This window comes from Limanda limanda, chromosome 1 (genome assembly GCF_963576545.1).
Source record: "Limanda limanda chromosome 1, fLimLim1.1, whole genome shotgun sequence".
Classification (NCBI taxonomy): domain Eukaryota; kingdom Metazoa; phylum Chordata; class Actinopteri; order Pleuronectiformes; family Pleuronectidae; genus Limanda; species Limanda limanda.
In genome coordinates this window covers 27,704,692-27,724,648 of record NC_083636.1, presented here as the reverse complement: position 1 = coordinate 27,724,648, position 19,957 = coordinate 27,704,692, and the positions used below count along the sequence as shown (strand labels likewise).

The 19,957-nt window shown below is 40.2% G+C and overlaps 1 protein-coding gene across 1 annotated transcript; it reads left to right on the top strand.

The window, feature by feature from the left end:
- Positions 1-374: 374 nt before the first annotated feature.
- Positions 375-19,245, top strand: LOC133002427 (TNF receptor-associated factor 2-like). Its single transcript, XM_061072249.1, has 11 exons — positions 375-487; positions 3,177-3,386; positions 3,909-3,987; positions 5,896-5,994; positions 6,679-6,840; positions 6,925-6,999; positions 7,748-7,822; positions 8,210-8,779; positions 8,972-9,149; positions 9,936-10,084; positions 16,253-19,245. Exons 2-11 carry the CDS (start codon positions 3,199-3,201, stop codon positions 16,469-16,471), a joined length of 1,794 nt encoding a protein of 597 aa, XP_060928232.1. The 5' UTR covers positions 375-487; positions 3,177-3,198; the 3' UTR covers positions 16,472-19,245.
- Positions 19,246-19,957: the final 712 nt, after the last annotated feature.

Below are 19,957 nucleotides of genomic sequence, written 5' to 3'. Positions count from 1 at the left end.
TTTTTTTACATAATACCGTTATAGTAACCTTGGATCTGATCTGACATGTAAACTCATCAGCCCCTCTCATATAATACAGTGTAATACAGTGTGTTTAACATGCAAACAGAAGCAGGAGCATTAAAAACAAAGTGTGTATTTGTGAACCTGTAAACCGAAGCTTCATTGTGCTCTCACAAACAAAGCCCCCGCCCACTCCTCAATTTTGAACCAATGAGATCCACGCCTCCACAGCTGGTCTGCCTATCAACCGGCGCTCAGCCCCCCCTGCATGACGTAACACCCAGTCTGAAAGTGCAATGGCGATATTGGACAATAACAGCCGTCGCTTTCGGGGACCACATCTCTATTATGTGGCTGAGGCTGGAGCAAACACCGTCAGCGGGCTGCAGACGTGCGTGTAACATCCCGCACGGGGGCAACGTGCCACCGGGAGACGTGATTCCACGGCCCGTGCACGCGATGACGGCTTAGACCCAAACCGCTGGTAAGTGTGAACTCCCGGGGATGGAGATGGAAGCTGCTTCTGCAGACGCTTCCCCAGCAAATGGTCCCCGGCAGGCTGGAGGTTTGAAAGGGGCGTGGCGGCGCTGGGTACCACTTCCGACTCCAGGATGCTGATAGCTTAGCAACAAGGAAGAAGGAGCAGGAGGCTGGAGACAATGGATGTGCGGGTTGTCAGCAGCGTTACTGGGTAGGCTTGGATGTGTGTTGTTGGACTAGAGAGCGAGGCAGCCGGTGATCATCACCATCATCATCAGTTTGTGCCAAGTCAACCACAGGGAGCCATGAATGTGGGAATGTAAACAAAGGGTGTGGGCCTGTCAGCTGGCCTGTGAAGAACCATGATCACAGCAGGAGGAGGTTTTACACCCATGGTACAGTCATGTCTGATGGGTGACAGCGTGTTTAAAAGGCTGGACGCTGCTGTCAGAGGCACCAACAGCTGCCCGGAGGACCCCAACTATTATATTTGATATATTATTTACATCCACTTTAACCTTCACTAGTTCCAGCCTCTGCATTACTGCTTTTCTGTGACAGTAAACTGAACATCGTAAGCTTTTGGATCCAGTATCCTTGGGTTTTGACTCTATGATCAATTTAATCAAGAGAATAATCTATATGCTATGATATGATATGATATGATCGATGGTGAAAGTTGTGTCCCTACCGAGGTGTAAAAGCTGCCACATGCTCCATGACAAATGTTGGTGAGTAAACTAACTTGTAGTGCTGACATATATTCAGCTGATCGTACTCTAGTTATAGCAAATATCTACCCTGGCAATGGAAATAATACACATGTTCAATATGAAACTTTATTGTTTATATATATATATATATATATCATATGATGTCATTAATGGCCGGGCGTTTATTGTTTGACTGGAGAGCGAGGCAGCCGGTGATCAAGGTGGTGACTCAACGGTTGGACGCTGCTGTCAGAGGCCCCAACAGCTGCCTGGAGGACACCAACAAAAAAGTTGTGTTCCTCAATTTTGTGTCATTTTATTGACTGAACAACAAATTGTTTGATTGAGAAAATAATCTGCAGGTATAATTGATTAAGGTAATCATTAGTTCCTACATAAGTGTAAACGCTTTCTCATGTTTCATGACATGTGGCAAAGTGCTCGTTCACATAAATGACACATATGGACGCTTGTTATTGCATCACATAATATATATTGATAATCGTTCCCTTTAACATTCGTTGTGAGGCATGGTATTGTTTGAATAGACTTAGGGGCTAACAGATTTATTTTTGCTCTATTTCTGTCTTCAGACTTTGATCAATGAGACATTTGCATCACTGAAATAGAAAATCTGCTGAGTCAGGCCCTCAGTTCTCAATCCTGTAGACTCGTCTTGTGGAGGGGCCATGTCTCGAAATAGAGTTAAAGCTTTTCATTCATAGTTGTAGTAGTTTGTTGTACAGTATTAACTCTTTCTCCACCACATTCATTTGATTGCTTTAGTTACTGGTTACTGTACAGATTCATAATATTCATAAAAAAATATAATGGACAGATCGAATATGATGTGTTACTACAGATAAGTTGTACTGTGGTATAAAAAGGAGTTAAATATTGATCCACTTCTACACGTGAATGCATCAATTAAAAATTACTCAGAAATAGGTGAGTACTTTTACTGGTGCTCCTTAAAGTATATTTTAGTGCTAATACTTATATTGAAATTTAAATAAACAACTCAAACTTGTGTTTCTCCACCTCGGCCACTGTACCTGAGTAAAAGTTCTGATTATAAAGGAAACCTTATTACATATTTTACCATTTGTACGCAGACATGTGGCAAATCAAAGGAAAAACCTGAATAATTGAGGAGAGAAACCTAATGGATGCATGCATTACATGGCACAGTCACGCTGTTAATTCATCCAATTATGCTCTGTGGCATTTTCCCCAAAAGTCACTACATAAGACCTTTTTTTCCCTCAGGACATAGGTGTCCTGTTAGTTTTTGTATTGATGTTGAAATTGTATTGCTGACTCTTGAGGCTTTACACAACTACGCCGCTATGTACATCAAGTATTTACTAACTATGACCCTGGGTGCCATCTCAGATCAGCTGATAGTCGTCTTCTTTCGTGAAGCACTTAGTGACTTTGAGAAATCGTCTTTGTAACATTGTAAGATGTGTGATACAAACAAATCTAGTGCATTAGTCTGTGGTAAAAACATGAAGAGCTGCTCCTCCTCAGGTGAAGAAGACTGTCAGTGCATCACATGATCAGACTTTAAAAAGACGTGTGGAAAACAGGGATTTGGTCAGATGAGATGTGATGATGCTGTTGGGCCATTGTGCTGACATGGTTTGAGTACACTTGTCCGGCTTAGTCTCAAAATTGTTTGAATCTTATTGCCTACACTGCCGATCTCAACCCAATTAAAAAAATATATTATTTATGTTTACCTTCAAATTGCTTAGAACTGGAAATATTCTTGAAACTTACAACTAAATACAATTTCTTAACGTTTTCATGAACGTTTTCAATTAGCTGACAAATACAGAATCCGTGAAAAACAGAATTAGCAAAATATTCACTACAGCTAATTTCTTACTCAAAACTTCTCTTACTGCTGTATCAAAATGAAATAATGTCTTTAATGTTGTCCTGTGCTCTTGACATGTTTTATTTGTTGCCCAGGTGCGACGTGTGAACAGACACCATGGCCGCACAGGAACCGTCCCCTCCTTCGTCCATGGAGAGCAACAAGCCCGGCTTCCCCAAGAAGATCCTGGGCAACAAGCTGGAGGACAAGCACCTGTGCAACTGCTGCCACAACATACTGCGACGACCGTTTCAGGCCCAGTGTGGACACCGCTTCTGCTCCTACTGCTTCAACAGGACAGTCAGGTGAGGAGCTGCCCAAGTGTAATGTGGACAAGAGATTTGAGAGAGAGGATCTAAACCCATTTGAAAGCTACTCGAGCTGTCGAGTTGAGATTGACCCGATACTGAAGGGTCATCTTGTTAACCACTTCCCTCTACTTTCAAAATAATAACTATTACATTGGCTTTTTTTTGTTGTTTACTCCAAGATTAAGACAAATCAAAATCTAAATTCTTTTATCCTAAATTTAGCACTTGAAGAATTAACTCAAAAAAAGAACTAGAAAAATATGCATGAATAAGGTTCATTGCTACTCCGGAGCAGATTGTTGCCCTCAGAAATTCACGTTAAAGTGATATAAGGTGTTACTGCTATTTGTTACACTGCTATTGTACTGATTTGACATGTGGAAGGAAAGAAGTATAAACTTGAAGAAGTTACATTCAGTACAGCACTGGAGTAAATGTACTTAGTTACTTTCCACCATTTGTTACCTGATGATCTTAATTTGTTGTATATCAGTACATGTTGTTGTTTTATTGCAGTAATGGACCCCAGAAGTGCAGTGCCTGCATTAAAGAGGATATTTTTGAGGACCCTACGTCCATTTTGAAACAAGGATGTGTGAGTATAAACATATTTTTATCTAGCACCGTAAAGTATCGTCTTTCCTAATTAGAATTTTTTTTTAATTAAAGTAAATCTATTGATTTTATCAGTGAAATTCATCAGAATTGTGCCATGAATGCTCCAGTAGTATTTTAATCAAAAAACGAATTTATAAGTTCAAATCTTTTTTATTGATTGTTTATAAGATGTGATAAAATAGTGAAAGTTTGTCGTTCAAGTTTTCCAGAGCTCAAGCTAAAGTCATCAGATGTTTTAATCAAAGAAGAATCTTAAACCCAATTTTTCAGTTTATTATCACGTTAAGAAAAGCAGAGTTGGAGAACCTTTACAATTTTAGCTTGAAATCATTTGCATGATTGTTTAATTTGAATATACTAATCATTTCAGCTCTATTGTCAGTATGAATTCAAATTCAGATTTTTAAATATATATGTTTTAAAAACAAAGTTTTATTATTCTTTATAGACTATCAAGGGTAAAATAATCAAATAAAAAAACAAACGTGAAAAACAAAATGAGACAAAACAAACAACAACAAATCAACATATTGACCAATTAAAAACGCTTTTAAGTATTAACAGTTTATATATATTTTTGGATGGAAAATGTGTTACATAAGCCTTTTAATTTACAACTTGGAGCATTTCTCAGACCTGCTGTGGTTTTTCAGCTGCTCTCTGACGTTATGTTCCTCTCCTGCTGCTCTAAGACGACAATTTCCTGTCAGGAAACTCAGACACTAATAAAGAAGCACATGCGCGGACAAACAAAGATGCTTTCATTTTGATGCAGACTCAGACACTCTTTCTATATATAATCATTTCAGATGTTTGTCACTTCAGTCCCACTGGTGATGAGACCTTTGGCAGGTTGAAATCTATGAATGATGCAGAGCCTGATTTCATCACGATAACACTGTAGCTTTTCATCATACATAACCACTAGTAGAAAAATGATTAAGTACCAGTATAATCATGTAAAAAAACTCTATTACACGTGAAAGCCCTGCATTCAACATCTCTCGATTAGAGCCAGAAATATTATCAACAAAATGTACAGGAAGTGATAAAAGTAAAAGTCCTGGTTGTTGAAATCGTCTGCTGTAACTAATGTAATAATAATAAAAATTACTTGAATTTAAATAAGGCCTTATCATCAAACATGCATGTGATATAATCTGATCATTATTCATCAGCTCTTACGCAGCATGTTACTGTTGTAGGTGCTCAAGGTGAAGCTAGTTCTATAGACTTTAATGTTCAAAGGTTCAAAACGCTTATCATACATACAGAAAGTCTTTCTTTGCCTTCCACTATGAACACCGTGTATGTGAAGGATCTGTGTGTTGAGGTAGTCAAGGGTTGTGTCAGGGCCAGTGAGTATTTGAGTATTTGTATAGTTTTGCATAGTGCTCCCTCCTTTCAAATGGTCAAAAGATCTGAAGTGGCTGTGAGAAAAGAAAAGAAAGTTCTGGAACAGGACTTTGCATTCTTTTTCCCCTAATATTTGCCTCCTAAATTGATTTATTTACCTCTCTGGTTATCAAACCACGAATGAAATGTCAGTAAACGTAAAAAGTAAAATATTTCCCTTAGATATATAAGGTACACGTAGTACAACTGTACTTTAGTAACAGTAGTAAAGTATAATTTAAAGATAGAAATACTTTAATGCAATAACAAAAGCCCATGCAGGACAAACGTTGGTGCTCACGATTCTTGCTTTTTTCAATTCACTCCTAAACTCACTATTAAACTTGTGAAGGGAAGAAAAAAAATCTAATACAATTTCAATCCACACATTTCCTCAACATAAATAATCAATATGATGGAAACAGGGATGGAAATGGAAACATTGCACAGACACAGTATGACACCTGATTGTTTTCTCTTGCTTTTTCAGGCTTTTCCTGACAACGCTGTTCGAAGGGAAGTTGAGAACCTGTCAGCTGTTTGTATCCATGAAAGTTGCACTTGGAAAGGCAGCATTAAAGAGTACGAGGTGAGACTGAATTTCATGAATTTCTTAGGCCTGAACATTTTAGTTTGATAGGGAGGTGATCCTTTGGTACCTCGGCCAGGGATGTTTTAGTTTTCTCTGTCTCTTAGTAGCAAGATTACCACAACACTTGGTGGAAGGATGTCTTATGGATCAGGAAAGAACCAATACATAGTTTGTGCAGATCAGAATAAATGGGCAGATCCAAGAGTTTTGTTCCACTTTCTCACATGCAACAGATTCAGAGTGACAGGTACGCAGACTTAGGAGAGAACTGCATAGCACGCGATTTATACGCACACAACTGCAGCTGAAACAAGAGGTCTGACTGTGGATAGTACAACTTGCACACAGCTATGCAATGCAGCAATGGAGCAAAACACAAAGTTATAGGACAATTTAGAATATGAGGCGCTGCAACAGTCTAGATTATTAATGGGAAACACTGCTCCGACATGACGAGATGAGACACAAGGGGAGGTGTATGCTTTCAGTTTCCCTCTAGTTTTAAATGCTTCTAGATGGATACAAATGTGCTGTTTTTCCTGTTGTCTCTGAGCTAAATGTTGAGCTTATGAGCTTCACGTTGCTATGATGGTATGTGTACGTTCTGCAGACAGAATAGTCAGAAGTGGCCCAACTGTTAAGTCTGCCACAACAGCTCATCCTCAGCTCTCCTTCTTACAGCTGAACCACGAGGGGAAGTGTGAGTTCATGATCATCCCCTGTCCGTCCTGCAAAGAACGAATCCGCTTCAACGAACAGGAACGCCATAGCGAGCGAGAGTGCCCGGAGAGGACGCTCAACTGCAAGTACTGCAAGGAGCCATTTCACTTCAAAAACATCAAGGTTAGAAATTATTCATTTGGATTTAAGACGCTCGTGTCATGTCTGAGTACATCACAGCAGCTCTTTTTTTTTTTCTTTTTCCAGGCACATGATGAGATCTGTCCCAAGTACCCGATGATCTGTGAAGGCTGCGCCAAGAAGAAAATACCCAGAGAGAAGGTGAGTCATCTCTGTTAAACTCATGTAGACAAGAGAGAAACATTTCGTTGCAAAAAAGGGTCAGAGTCTCATGGAGCTGCAGCACTTATCCCCACTTTAAAGATGACACTCAGTCACAGAGACACAGGGGAAAAATACAGACTGAAATTTTATAAATATCATCTTCCTGCTGTTCTGGAGACATTTCCATAGTTCTTTTAGACTTTGCAAAAAATATGTAGTGCATTAAAATGTGTGTTTTCTCCACTGCACAATAAAAAATAATAACCATGTTTTCCATTTATGATTCTGCTTTCCATCCAGGTATCAGATTTATTTTATCTTCACATGCAGTTTACAACCATATAAAACATGATAGAAATATAAATTAAACAGATTAATGAGGGACCTGCTTATATATAATTATATTAACTCCAGAATAAAAAGACAAATGAAAAGATAGCGTTCATTACATCAGCACATACTTAACATAATACATCATGTCACAAAATAAAACAATTAGTAATAATCAGAAACTAATCAGACGAATTAAATGTGAATCATGACTCAAAATTACAGCAGACACGATATTTTTTCATTCAGATAATTTGACAAATATTTTAGGAAAATGGAAATATCTTTGAAAAAAGTTGTTTATTGACCTGCTGGGTTGTTGAAATGTTAACAGTTAATAATTTTGAATAGAATCTAATGCTTTGCTGTCTTTTTCACTAATTTCCTTTTGTTTGCCTTTGTGTTTTCTCCCCAGTATGTGGACCATATTAAGTTCTGCAGCAAATTCAGAACTCCGTGTCGATTTCATGTTGTGGGATGTGACATTTCTGTAAGTAACTGCATTATATCAATATTATCTTTTCTATATCTTAGTTCATGCTTTTGTTTTTAGGATGTATGAAAATTCTAGGTTTTGGTAAGAGGGGGTAGGAAAGTTTAAATGAGACCGTCTTTGCAGTAGAGCCTCTTGTCACCCCCCCTTTTAATGTAAGACACATTAATGTGGGATGGATATATTCTCTGAGAATAAAGTAAAGTGCAGTGAGAGTCAAGAGGCTTCAAAGATAGAGGTAGAGGCCTGTATGTACACATTATCAGAAGAATCAAGAGCAGACATAATTATGGCTGTGTCTTCTGTCTGTTGACTTGCCAGAGTCAAGCAGGACTGTTTCGGTACAAATCTTTTGACCTCCAGTTTGTCGCCTCCTTTGTGAAGGTGGAGAAGGAGAAGATTCACGAACATGAGCGCACCTACGCCTACGAGCACCTCAATCTGTTGTTGCACTACATCATGGGCATGAAAGTGAGCATGGAGGGCCTGCAGCCCCCAGGACTGGAAGTAGCCGGACACAAACTGGTGGAGCTCCAACAGTCCCTCAGGGAGCTTGAGGCCAGAGTCTCCCAGCTCACCACCACCTCCTCTGGGCCTCCCGTGCAGGGAGCCGCCGCCGCCTCCTCCTCATCCTCCAGCTCCGGTCCCCCCGGTCCATCTACTTCAGCTCCTCTCCCCCCACCTCCCACTCTAGCTTCCACCCTCTCTGTGTCCACCTCTTTCACACCATTGCCAAGCTCGGTGGGAGCAGCACTGGAACTCCAGCTCCACAGTGAGAAGACCAAGGTGGCAGAGCTGGGGCGCAGGTGCACGGAGCTGGAGGTCAAATCAGGAACGTTTGAAAATGTGGTGTGTGTGCTGAACAGAGAGGTGGAGAGGTTTGCCACCACCATGGAGGCCAGCAACCGTCAGCATAAACTGGACCAGGATAAGATCGAGGCTCTCAGTAATAAGGTAGGGCTGAAGGAAGACACTCTCACACTCTCACACACACATGACATTATGCATATAACTTTATCTATAAATGGACCACAGATTATTGGTCTCCAAGAAGAACAAAACTATTAACTGTCTCCTTTTATGAGGCAGATATTAGATGGATTGATTGGAAAACTTGCTAAAGCAGAGTATGTGGTTCTATTCCAGGTGCGACAGCTGGAGAGGACAGTGGGGCTAAAGGACCTGACAGTTGCTGAGATGGAGGGCCGGCTCAGAGAAATGTCCGCCACCACCTTCGACGGCGTCTTTGTTTGGAGGATCTCAGATTTTGCCAAAAAGAGACAGGAAGCGATTGTCGGTCGAGCCCCTGCCATGTTCTCACCAGGTATCATGGGTCATTATTGTAGATCCATGCATCCATCATCTATACTGCTTAACCTTTGAGTGTCATGGAAGGTGCTGGGGCAGACAAGCTGACATTGGGCAAGAGGAAGGGTAAAACCTGGACTGGTGCAGGGCTAATATAAACACTCGGCTGATTGGTCAGGCTGCTATCACATGACCCTCTTCCGTTGTTGTAGAAAAAAAACAATTACTAGTGTTTCTGACTCTGTTGTCTTTGGTAACAGCTGTTTTAAATTTGGCATTTTACTGCTTACATGCACATGCCCAGTGTAGGTGATTGGTCACGTAATATGCCTTCCCAGGCGTGCTAGTATGGACGGGTATTAAAACCCGATCTAGAGATCGTTTCAATTCAAAACGTAGTGAATGTCGCCAAACTCGCCTATTAACCGAAGCTGCATGGGTTTGTGCATTGTGAGGAAGCCAGGTGCTGGATTGACATTTCCAAACAGAAAGGTCCTGGTCAGCCAGTAGTTTCAAACCCTGGACTCTTTCTGTAAGACGACCACTACACACGACATGCTTCCCATGATTGTAGGAGGGGTCTACATAGCTGCAAATTTGAAATGTTCCCTGAGTCTGACCAGTATAAATTCAGTCAATCCAAAATTGACCCTGTGAGAGTCATAAATCCTGTTTTGTAAAATTTGAAGAATACACAATGTTCTCCTCTGACATTCACATCGCACTGTGTTAAAAGAAGACAGTGTGTTACAGGAGCCTGATGACTGAAGCTGAATTCTCCTTCCCACTATTTCCCTTTCAGCCTTCTACACCAACAAGTATGGCTATAAGATGTGTCTGCGGATCTATCTGAATGGAGACGGGACGGGGCGTGGCAGCCACTTGTCCTTGTTCTTTGTGGTGATGAGGGGACTGAGTGACGCTCTGCTCAAATGGCCCTTTAACCAGAAGGTAAAATACACAGACAACAAGGGGTAATCAATGAAGGATTTGAAACAAATTGTTGTTGTTTTTCTTTTCTGTAGGCTCTTCTAAGGGTTTTCTTCCTAGAGGAAAATCTGCTGAAAATTGTGTGTTTGGCCTCATGCAATATGAAATTCAAACTGGTGAAGTGACTGTCAAAGTGACTTTCTGATGAGACATCATATGCGCTACCTGATTAAAGTAGCAATACTTATACTTAAAGGGGACATATTATGAAAATTCCACTTTTGTAGTGCTTCTACACGTTCATTTGGGTATCTGGCATGTCTACCGTCCCAAAAACTCTGGAAAAATACAACTCCTGCGATTTGTTGTGATTCCTCTATGTCAGAAACGATACGCTAGAGTGCGTCCAATGGGATTACGACTAGAATACCTGCATAGTCCAACCATACCCATGTTGGGAGTCTCGCTACATGGCCTTGGACCACCATCGCCATCATCACCACCGGAGCTAGCGTTAGCTTGTGAGCTAACGCTAGCACCGGGGACTCCCCGGAGCCGGTGAGATGATGGTGCTGTTTTAAAGGGGACATATTATGAAAATTCCACTTTTGTAGTGCTTCTACACGTTAATTTGGGTATCTGGTGTGTCTACAGTCCCAAAAACTCTTGAAAAAAAAAACTCCCGCGATTTGTTGTGGTTCCTCTATGTCAGAAACTATAAGCTAGAGCAGGGGTCACCAACCTTTTTTAGACTGAGAGCTACTTCGAAGGTACTGAGTAGTACGAAGGGCTACTTGTTTCCAGTGGTGGGAAGTAACAAAGTAGAAATACTTCGTTACTGTACTTAAGTAGATTTTTCACATATCTGTACTTTACTTGAGTATTTATTTTCCTGATGACTTTTAACTCGCTACATTTGAGCACAAATATCTGTACTTTCTACTTCTTACATTCTCAAAACTGGCTCGTTACTTGAGCAGCGGAGGTTGGCGCAACGTGCACCTTTACGCACGGCGCACCTCTCTCTCGCTCTCTTGCTCCTGCAGGAGCTTGGTTCAGTCTTTATTATTAGGGCCCAGGCACTGACAGACGTGAGGCCCTATTGAAATTGTAAGGATTATTATTCAGGCAAATGAATTTGCTTTTTGAGGGCTTTTATTAGGTGACTTTACATCATTTTTTGAAGGTATTCCTTTTTCGATTCACATTCGTTTTCCCTTTCCTGCTTCGTGTCAACATCTGCACATAAATACATAGCTCGAAGCAGCAATCGGTTAACTTTTCTTAAAGAAAATATTGGAAGTATTTGGTTTAAACAAAAACTGTTGGTAAATAGATTATCATTGGTTGGCCGTGTCTACTTAGTCTTACATGTCCAAGTAAACAAAACAAACAGATTTAAAACAAGTCGAGATGGAAAAACAAACAACACAACCAATTATATAAGCAAACGCAAAAACAACTTTCATCCAACACAACCAAAAACAAACACTGTGTCGTGGACTACTGCATATTCACGCACACAATTCAGGTTTTTTAATGGACCTCGCCAAATGGAACCCTGGGTAATCAGGCCCAGTTTTCCACTCACTATAATGCCAATATAATTTTTGCAAAGATATTATATATCTATATATTGCCAATTCCAATCCTTAGTCGCCCTTTGTGCTGACTCAACACAACTTAGAAGCTGTTGAGTCTTTATATATATATTGTACAAACTGGCTAATGTGTACAACTTCAAGCAGGGTTGTGTCTTCACTTTGTCGTCCCTACAGGCAAGATACCCTACAGGTGTATTGTCACCCTGCTTCAAACAAATGCAAACACAAACACAGGCCCATTCAGTGAAAATAGTCTAATGATAAATAAACAGGCTTACATGTAGATGTGTGGACAAGCTGGCGGGCAGATATACAGGCAGGTAAACATCCAGGCAGTTACAAAATACAGCTAATAGACACAAAAGGTTAATTTGGTCTATTAGTGTTCTTAGGTAGAATCAAGAGGCACTTGTTTATTCTGTTGTGTTGATTCTTTGTTGTCTCTAGAAGTTCAGATGCACTTGTCCAATACTTTTTTAACCTCAGCATCTCGGGTTAAAAATTTGTAAAATTATACAATATATATATAGTGTTGTTATAATTTTTCAGTCAGTTGAAATAAATCCTGAACTGAACAATTTTGGGTTGTTTTGTGTCTGTATAGGCCTACTATAAAAAGCACTTAGCATTTTTACTTGGTACTTGCACTTTTACTTTTGATACTTAAGTACATTTCAACACCAGATACTTTTGATACTTAAGTACATTTAATATGAGCAACTCTAAGACTTTTACTCAAGTCATTTTCTGACAGGTGACTTTCACTTTTACCGGAGTCACTTTCAAGTACGATATCTGTACTTTTACTCAAGTATGGCTTTTAAGTACTTTATACACCACTGCTTGTTTGATACAAACGTCCTGAATAACAGAGTTGCACAGATCACCTTTTAATATTATTAATAATATATGTGAAGAGACTGTCTGATTAAGTTAATGTTAATTATTCCTCGAAATAATTATTAACAATGATTTCCACAACAATGATTGTAGGAAACAGATATATTAATACATGCAACATTTATTTCTGTTAAACTGTTTCAACTTTGCTTAAATTCAACTTAATTGAAGTACTTTTGGTGACATTTATCACTACATGCCTCCATCAGTCTGTTCTTTTTCAAAAGTAGATAAAAAATAACCAAATAACCACTTCGTTTTTTTTTTTTTTTAATTTAGAGCAGAGGTCTTCAACGTTTTTCAGGCCAAGGACCCCCAAACAGGTGGAGAGATGGAGCAGGGACCCCCTACTATATATATTGCATAAAATTGTGTTTTATATTAAACTGGACCTAGTGCCATGTTCAACATAACTACCCTGATATTGTGCATTCAATACTAAGCTATTCAAATATTACACGGGTTCATATATTCATGTTTTTAATTTAAACATGTGCAAGGTACAGGGTGGCCATGCCACTGCCATTTATAAACATACAGTGGGTACGGAGAGTATTCAGACCCCTTATTTTTCACTCTGTTTCATTGCAGCCATTTGCTAAAATCTAAAAAAGTTAATTTTATTTCTCAACAATGTACACTTAGCACCCCATCTTGACAGAAAAAAAAACAGAAATGTAGAAATTTTTGCAAATTTATTAAAAAAGAAAAACTGAAATATCACATGGTCATAAGTATTCAGACCCTTTGCTCAGTATTGAGTAGAAGCACCCTTTTGAGCTAGTACAGCCATGAGTCTTCTTGGGAATGATGCAACAAGTTTTTCACACCTGGATTTGGGGATCCTCTGCCATTCTTCCTTGCAGATCCTCTCCAGTTCCGTCAGGTTGGATGGTACACGTTGGTGGACAGCCATTCTCAGGTCTCTCCAGAGATGCTCAATTGGGTTTAGGTCAGGGCTCTTGCTGGGCCAGTCAAGAATGGTCACAGAGTTGTTCCGAAGCCACTTCTTTGTTATTTTAGCTGTCTGCTTAGGGTCATTGCCTTGTTGGAAGGTGAACCTTCGGCCCAGTCTGAGGTCCAGAGCACTCTGGAAGAGGTTTTCTTCCAGGATATCTCTGTACTTGGCCGCATTCATCTTTCCTTCAATTGCAACCAGTCGTCCTGTCCCTGCAGCTGAAAAACACCCCCATAGCATGATGCTGCCACCACCATGTTTCACTGTTGGGATTGTATTGGGCAGGTGATGAGCAGTGCCTGGTTTTCTCCACACACACCGCTTAGAATTAACGCCAACAAGTTCAATCTTGGTCTCATCAGACCAGAGAATCTTATTTCTCAAAGTCTGGGAGTCCTTCATGTGTTTTTTGGCAAACTCTCTGCGGGCTTTCATATGTCTTGCACTGAGGAGAGTCTTCCGTCGGGCCACTCTGGCATAAAGCCCCGACTGGTGGAGGGCTGCAGTGATAGTTCACTTTGTGGAACTTTCTCCAATCTCCCTACTGCATCTCTGGAGCTCAGCCACAGTGATCTTTGGGTTCTTCTTTACCGCTCTCACCAAGGCTCTTCTCCTGCGATTGCTCAGTTTGGCTGGACGGCCAGGTCTAGGAAGAGTTCTGGTCGTCCCAAACTTCTTCCATTTAAAGACTATGGAGGCCACTGTGCTCTTAGGAACCTTGAGTGCTGCAGAAATTCTTTTGTAACCTTGGCCAGATCTGTGCCTTGCCACAATTCTGTCTCTGAGCTCTTTGGGCAGTTCCTTCGACCTCATGATTCTCATTTGCTCTGACATGCACTGTGAGCTCTAAGGTCTTATATAGACAGGTGTGTGCCTTTCCTAATCGAGTCCAATCAGTTTAATTAAACACAGCTGGACTCCAATGAAGGAGTAGAACCATCTCAAGGAGGATCAGAAGAAATGGACAGCATGTGAGTTAAATACGAGTGTCACAGCAAAAGGTCTGAATACTTATGACCATGTGATATTTCAGTTTTTCTTTTTTAATAAATTTGCAAAAATTTCTACATTTCTGTTTTTTTTCTGTCAAGATGGGGTGTGTACATTAATGAGAAATAAAATGAACTTTTTTGATTTTTGCAAATTGCTGCAATGAAACAAATAGTGAAATATTTAAAGGGGTCTGAATACTTCCCGTACCCACTGTACATCTTGCATACAACACTGAGCTATTAAAGTAATTCACAGATTCATGTTTTTATTTTAAACAAACATGTAGAAGAGACAGTGAATCCTCATCTGTGGATGGCACACATACTCCCACATTAGTGAGATGTCGGACCCTGATGGGTACACAACTTATCTAATCATGGATGGATGGAGGTTGTCAGGCAGAGGGTCAAATCCGCCTCACAATATGTTGGATGCATGTTAATGTGTATTGAAAGACAATTCAATTTGTGAAAAAAAAAAATTATAAAAAAATTTAAAAATTGTCTAATCAACCAAAGATTTTGCGGCCCCCCTGCAGTACCTCCGCGGACCCCCTGTTGAAGACCTCTGATTTAGAGCATGCCTTGCGGGCGACTCGCGGGGTCCCTGCGGGCGACCAGGTGCCCGCGGGCACCGTGTTGGTGACCCCTGCGCTACATGATTAAAGTAGCAATACTTATACTTAAAGGGGACATATTATGAAAATTCCACTTTTGTAGTGCTTCTACACGTTCATTTGGGTATCTGGCATGACTACCGTCCCAAAAACTCTGGAAAAATACAACTCCTGCGATTTGTTGTGGTTCCTCTATGTCAGAAACAATACGCTAGAGTGCGTCCAATGGGATTACGACTAGAATACCTGCATAGTCAAACCATACCCATGTTGGGAGTCTCGCTGCATGGCCTTGGACCACCATCGCCATGTGAGCTAACGCTAGCACCGGGGACTCCCCGGAGCCGGTGAGATGATGAGCTCCGTCACCCCGGAGCTCACGAGCTAACGCTAGCTCCGGCGTTAGCTCACAAGCTAACGGGGCTCTCGTACCCAGGCTTCGGCCCACCTGACTCTGGTTCAAAACGATATGGTTGCAAGATTGTATCTTCGTCTCCAGTAGCCATATTTCTACAGAGGTAATGGTGAAGGGGGAGGGATCTGAGGAGTCAATCTGAGGAGAGCTGTTTTAGATGATCCTTGTGATATTTTGACCAAAATATGTTTCAGACATTTCATTAAGACCCCAATGAACCATATCAACTGTGGTAAAATGGGCATAATATTTCACCTTTAATACTACTTATAATATATATATATATCTTTTAAGGAGAACATTTTTTTCCCAAATATCTCTGCTTTATGGTATATGAGTCATTATTGTTAAAGAGAAGGTTGTTATGGAGGTACAGAGGTTAAATTTCCTCCCACAGGAGGAGAGATCTATTTGAGGAAATATTCAATAACAGGACGTTATCATTGATCGATCAAAGACCAGCTGTTGCATGTCTTCTCCTCTCTCTCTACCCCTGAAATGCTTAACTGTCCTATCAATAAAGGCTTGATGACTTCATCCGACACTAGACCAGGTTTAACTTTTTTGCTGAGCTATCTTAAATGGTTTAACCAGAGACCCCTGATTCGCCCCCTCTGCTCTATTCAAATGAATGACTTTTATTAGTGCATAACACAATTTGATGCATGCAAACATAATCTCTCCATTTCTTCCTTGTTTCCAGGTGACATTGATGCTGCTGGACCAGAGCAACAGGGAGCACATCATCGATGCCTTTCGACCTGATGTCACGTCCTCCTCCTTCCAGAGACCCGTGAGCGAGATGAACATCGCCAGCGGCTGTCCGCTCTTCTGCCCGCTCTCCAAGCTCGATGCCAAGAACTCATACATCCGCGACGACACCATTTTCATCAAGGCGATCGTGGACCTCACTGGCCTCTAGATGGGTGATTCCACAGGGTGGGACAGTTTGGCAACCAGGCAGCTCTTAGACCATTACAGCTTCATTTTGGCTCAATCGTGGTCCTTCTAGGGCTCCTCCGTTCAGGCATCTTACTGTTCCCCTGCAGCGTTAGGGAGACAAACATGCTTGCAATTGTCCGCTGGGTGTGGCGGCAGTTTGCTCAGTCCAGGCAGCGCTGGCATCGTCATCGTGGTCCCTGTGCGGGGGTGCAGTACTTTATTTTTTCGCCTTTTGACTTCACAGCACCAGTACCACGGTGATAAAGTGTCATTTCTATTCTGCACATATCGATTTTCAGTTAAAGGACACAGACGTAAGCACCGGTGCAGCGTGGTCGGCGCAGTGTCGAGTCGAAAACAAAATGTTGACGGAGTGAAAAGAGCGTTACGGCATCTTTTTTCATCTCCTGCGTGTGAAGAGTTGGGACATGAAGACTGTTAGAGGAGGATTGTAGATTACAGGTCGTGTAAGTGATGATTCTGATGTCGCTGTAGAACGCTGGCAGTAGCCTTGTACTAGATTTAGAGCGTGGCTTGATGCAGTTTTAGCTTTTTCTTGCAGACTGTGGATATTGTGAGCTTCTCAATTCCAGTGTGGAGTGAATTTGCATAGACAAACGTGGAGTTATGTTATGAATAAGATTACAGGCGTTTATTTTTGCCTCTTTTTTTGCGCAAAGTGCATGCTGCTGGCATTTTAAGTATAAATTTGCTCTTTAATACGACTGAGCTTTATGAGGGTTCCTAGTTTGTTGTGAAACTTGTTAGTGAATTAGCCATCCGTGATGGTGGACATTGCCTGCATGTCTTTGGAAACAGGCTATTTACATGTAAAGTCAGTGTCGCGTACGTGTTCCTAAAAGGGGTTGGTGGTTCTGATCGGTGGTTTGGTACATCTGTGGAAGATACAGTGAAGTTACCAAGGAGTCAGGGCAGCTTGCCAGTCAAGCCTGATGCGTTAAACTCCAACAAAAACACATAGATGGAGTTTTCCCCCTGGGATATGCTCATTAGCTCACATCTCAACACATAGTACTGTGCCCCACCACAGACTGAGGTCAACACAGATTCCACGAAATGAAGGAAATGTCCGTTCCTTGTTTTCTGTCCTTACGGTATATGTGTTTTTCTGCTGCTCTGAGATCTAATATATATGTTGGCACAAATAAACATGAGGTAAATGTGTGCGGAGGCTGAAACAAGAAGTTGTGATGCATTGTTGTAGGTGATGGGCCATTGTTTACTTTATTTATTGCAGATTAATGTTCAAGTGCAGCCCCGGATTAATCTCCAAACTTCAGTGTTTTAATGTGCTCTCACTTTATTTCCTATACGGCACCGCAAATCAAACACAACGATCGACAGTGACATATATTGAGATATTTCTGCAATTATTCTATGTGTCCACCAGGGATTGCTGTTCTACTTACTTAGCATGCATGCTGAGGTTTTAAGGTTTCACGCTGGCCTGTTTGAAAAGCAGTCTCGACCTGTATTGGAACCTCTCTGTGCATGGGAGGCTTCAATTCATATTCACTATGGAGTTACACGCCAGTTTCCTACGCGTGTGAAAGCATTTATTTGTATTTGTTTGGATGAGAAGACGTAATCATAGAATAGTTATTATGTTATATCTGGCGCTGCGTCTGTTTCGACAGATGCCTCTGCCTATATTCATAGCAATTTATAAATATGTATCTTTCATATCATACTGTTGAAATAATCTATATATCAAAGTTAATATACACGAGATGTTATAATAAAAATAGTATTACTGAATACCTTATTAATTCTATATCTATATACCACCTTTTTGTTTGTCAAGATGGTTTGAACAGGCCAGCCCCTTTGTGCAGTGAAGACTAGAGTGCAATATATGATTATGTCTTAGATAGGTTTCGACGACACCTTGGATTTAAGGGTTTACAGAGGTCATGCTCAACGTATTTGTCGCCGTTTGTTTACATGAGTCATTATGGCGCTGCTGAAGAACTGCAACCAATTTTGAACTTTCCAAGGAAAAATTGAGCTTTCCTTGTCATCAAGAATACATCAGCCTGATATCACTAACATGGGAACCTCTAGTTTGTAGTTCCTCGTGAAGCGAACCCACGATTTTTACCCGAGACCGTTTTACCGTTGAGGAATTCTTGCTATATCCAGTGAGTGAGTTTCTATCTCTTACTCCTAAAACCTGTCAGTGAAGACTGAGCATGTGTTAAGTAGAATTACATGAACTTTTTAAACCTCCTGTGTTCTTGTTAATGTGCCAAAATCAGATATTACCTCTGTATACTAACAATGTTGTATTGCAAGTTGGATTTTATGTTCTATGCTAAAAAATATGGTGCCAAATATACAGGATTTATATTTAAGTTATATTTAAGTCAATGTGTGGGAGCGTGTTTGTGTGAATGTGTGTGCGTGTGTGTGTGTGGGGGTGCACGTGTGCCACTTTTACTAATGATGCATGGGTCACTACTTCAGTGCGCACCAGAGAATTAATACTGTCCCATGAAGCTGTCCTCAGATGACAGACCCGGCTGAGGTTTCTGAATGTAAGCTTTAAGTCATTTAAAAAAAAAACACAACAGCAGTTCTGTAATGTGATGCAGTTGACTTGAATCAACTTTATTTGTGCACTTTGTATCGGTTGTTTGTCCAAACAGGGTATTTTGTTGAGTGATTTATGTACCTTGAAATCAGAGCCATATATATTCTGATGTTGATAATTGATGTATTATGCTATAAAGGACATGCAGTATGTAATAAAGTTTGTTAGTTTCAGCCTGGCGATTATTTGATTTGATTGATTATAGAAAAATTCTGATCTTAAGTAGAAGTGCAGAGTTCGATTTAAATACACACTAAAATAACTGTGTTTGGGTTAATATAACACAGATGTATGTAGAACAGGATCATGCTTATTATAATCCTATGAATTGTTTAAATCCATTTGCTGGTATTATCTTTTCATATTATTGATGAGTTATTTACAAAATAAAATAAAAATACTTTGGAAAGAGTTTCTGATATATCATGGTAAAGTTTTAACATTAAAATTGTCACAAAATGTATTGATAGTTATACAAAACAATGTAGATGATAAAAAAGAACTGCAAATAATACACATGTCATTAACAATTACAGAAAAGAGAACTATATTTTAATCAGGGCAAATAATGTATCAAATATTAAAGAAAATAAAACAGGGCTGACATTGGTTTAAAATATTGAAATTGATAATATAGCATTTAAAGCATTTACTTATCGTTTAAGGTTTTATAGTGTAATCTATTGGTCCACTCAGACCCCACTAAAGGGTAACACAATACAAATTGTAATAATTATTATTTACAAAAGCGTATATGCGCTTTATTTTTCTCAACTCTTGTCTAATCTTTGCTGTTTTATGAAGTATGGAATAATTCTTCCTGGTTAGGCCTCAAAACTTCACTTAAATGAA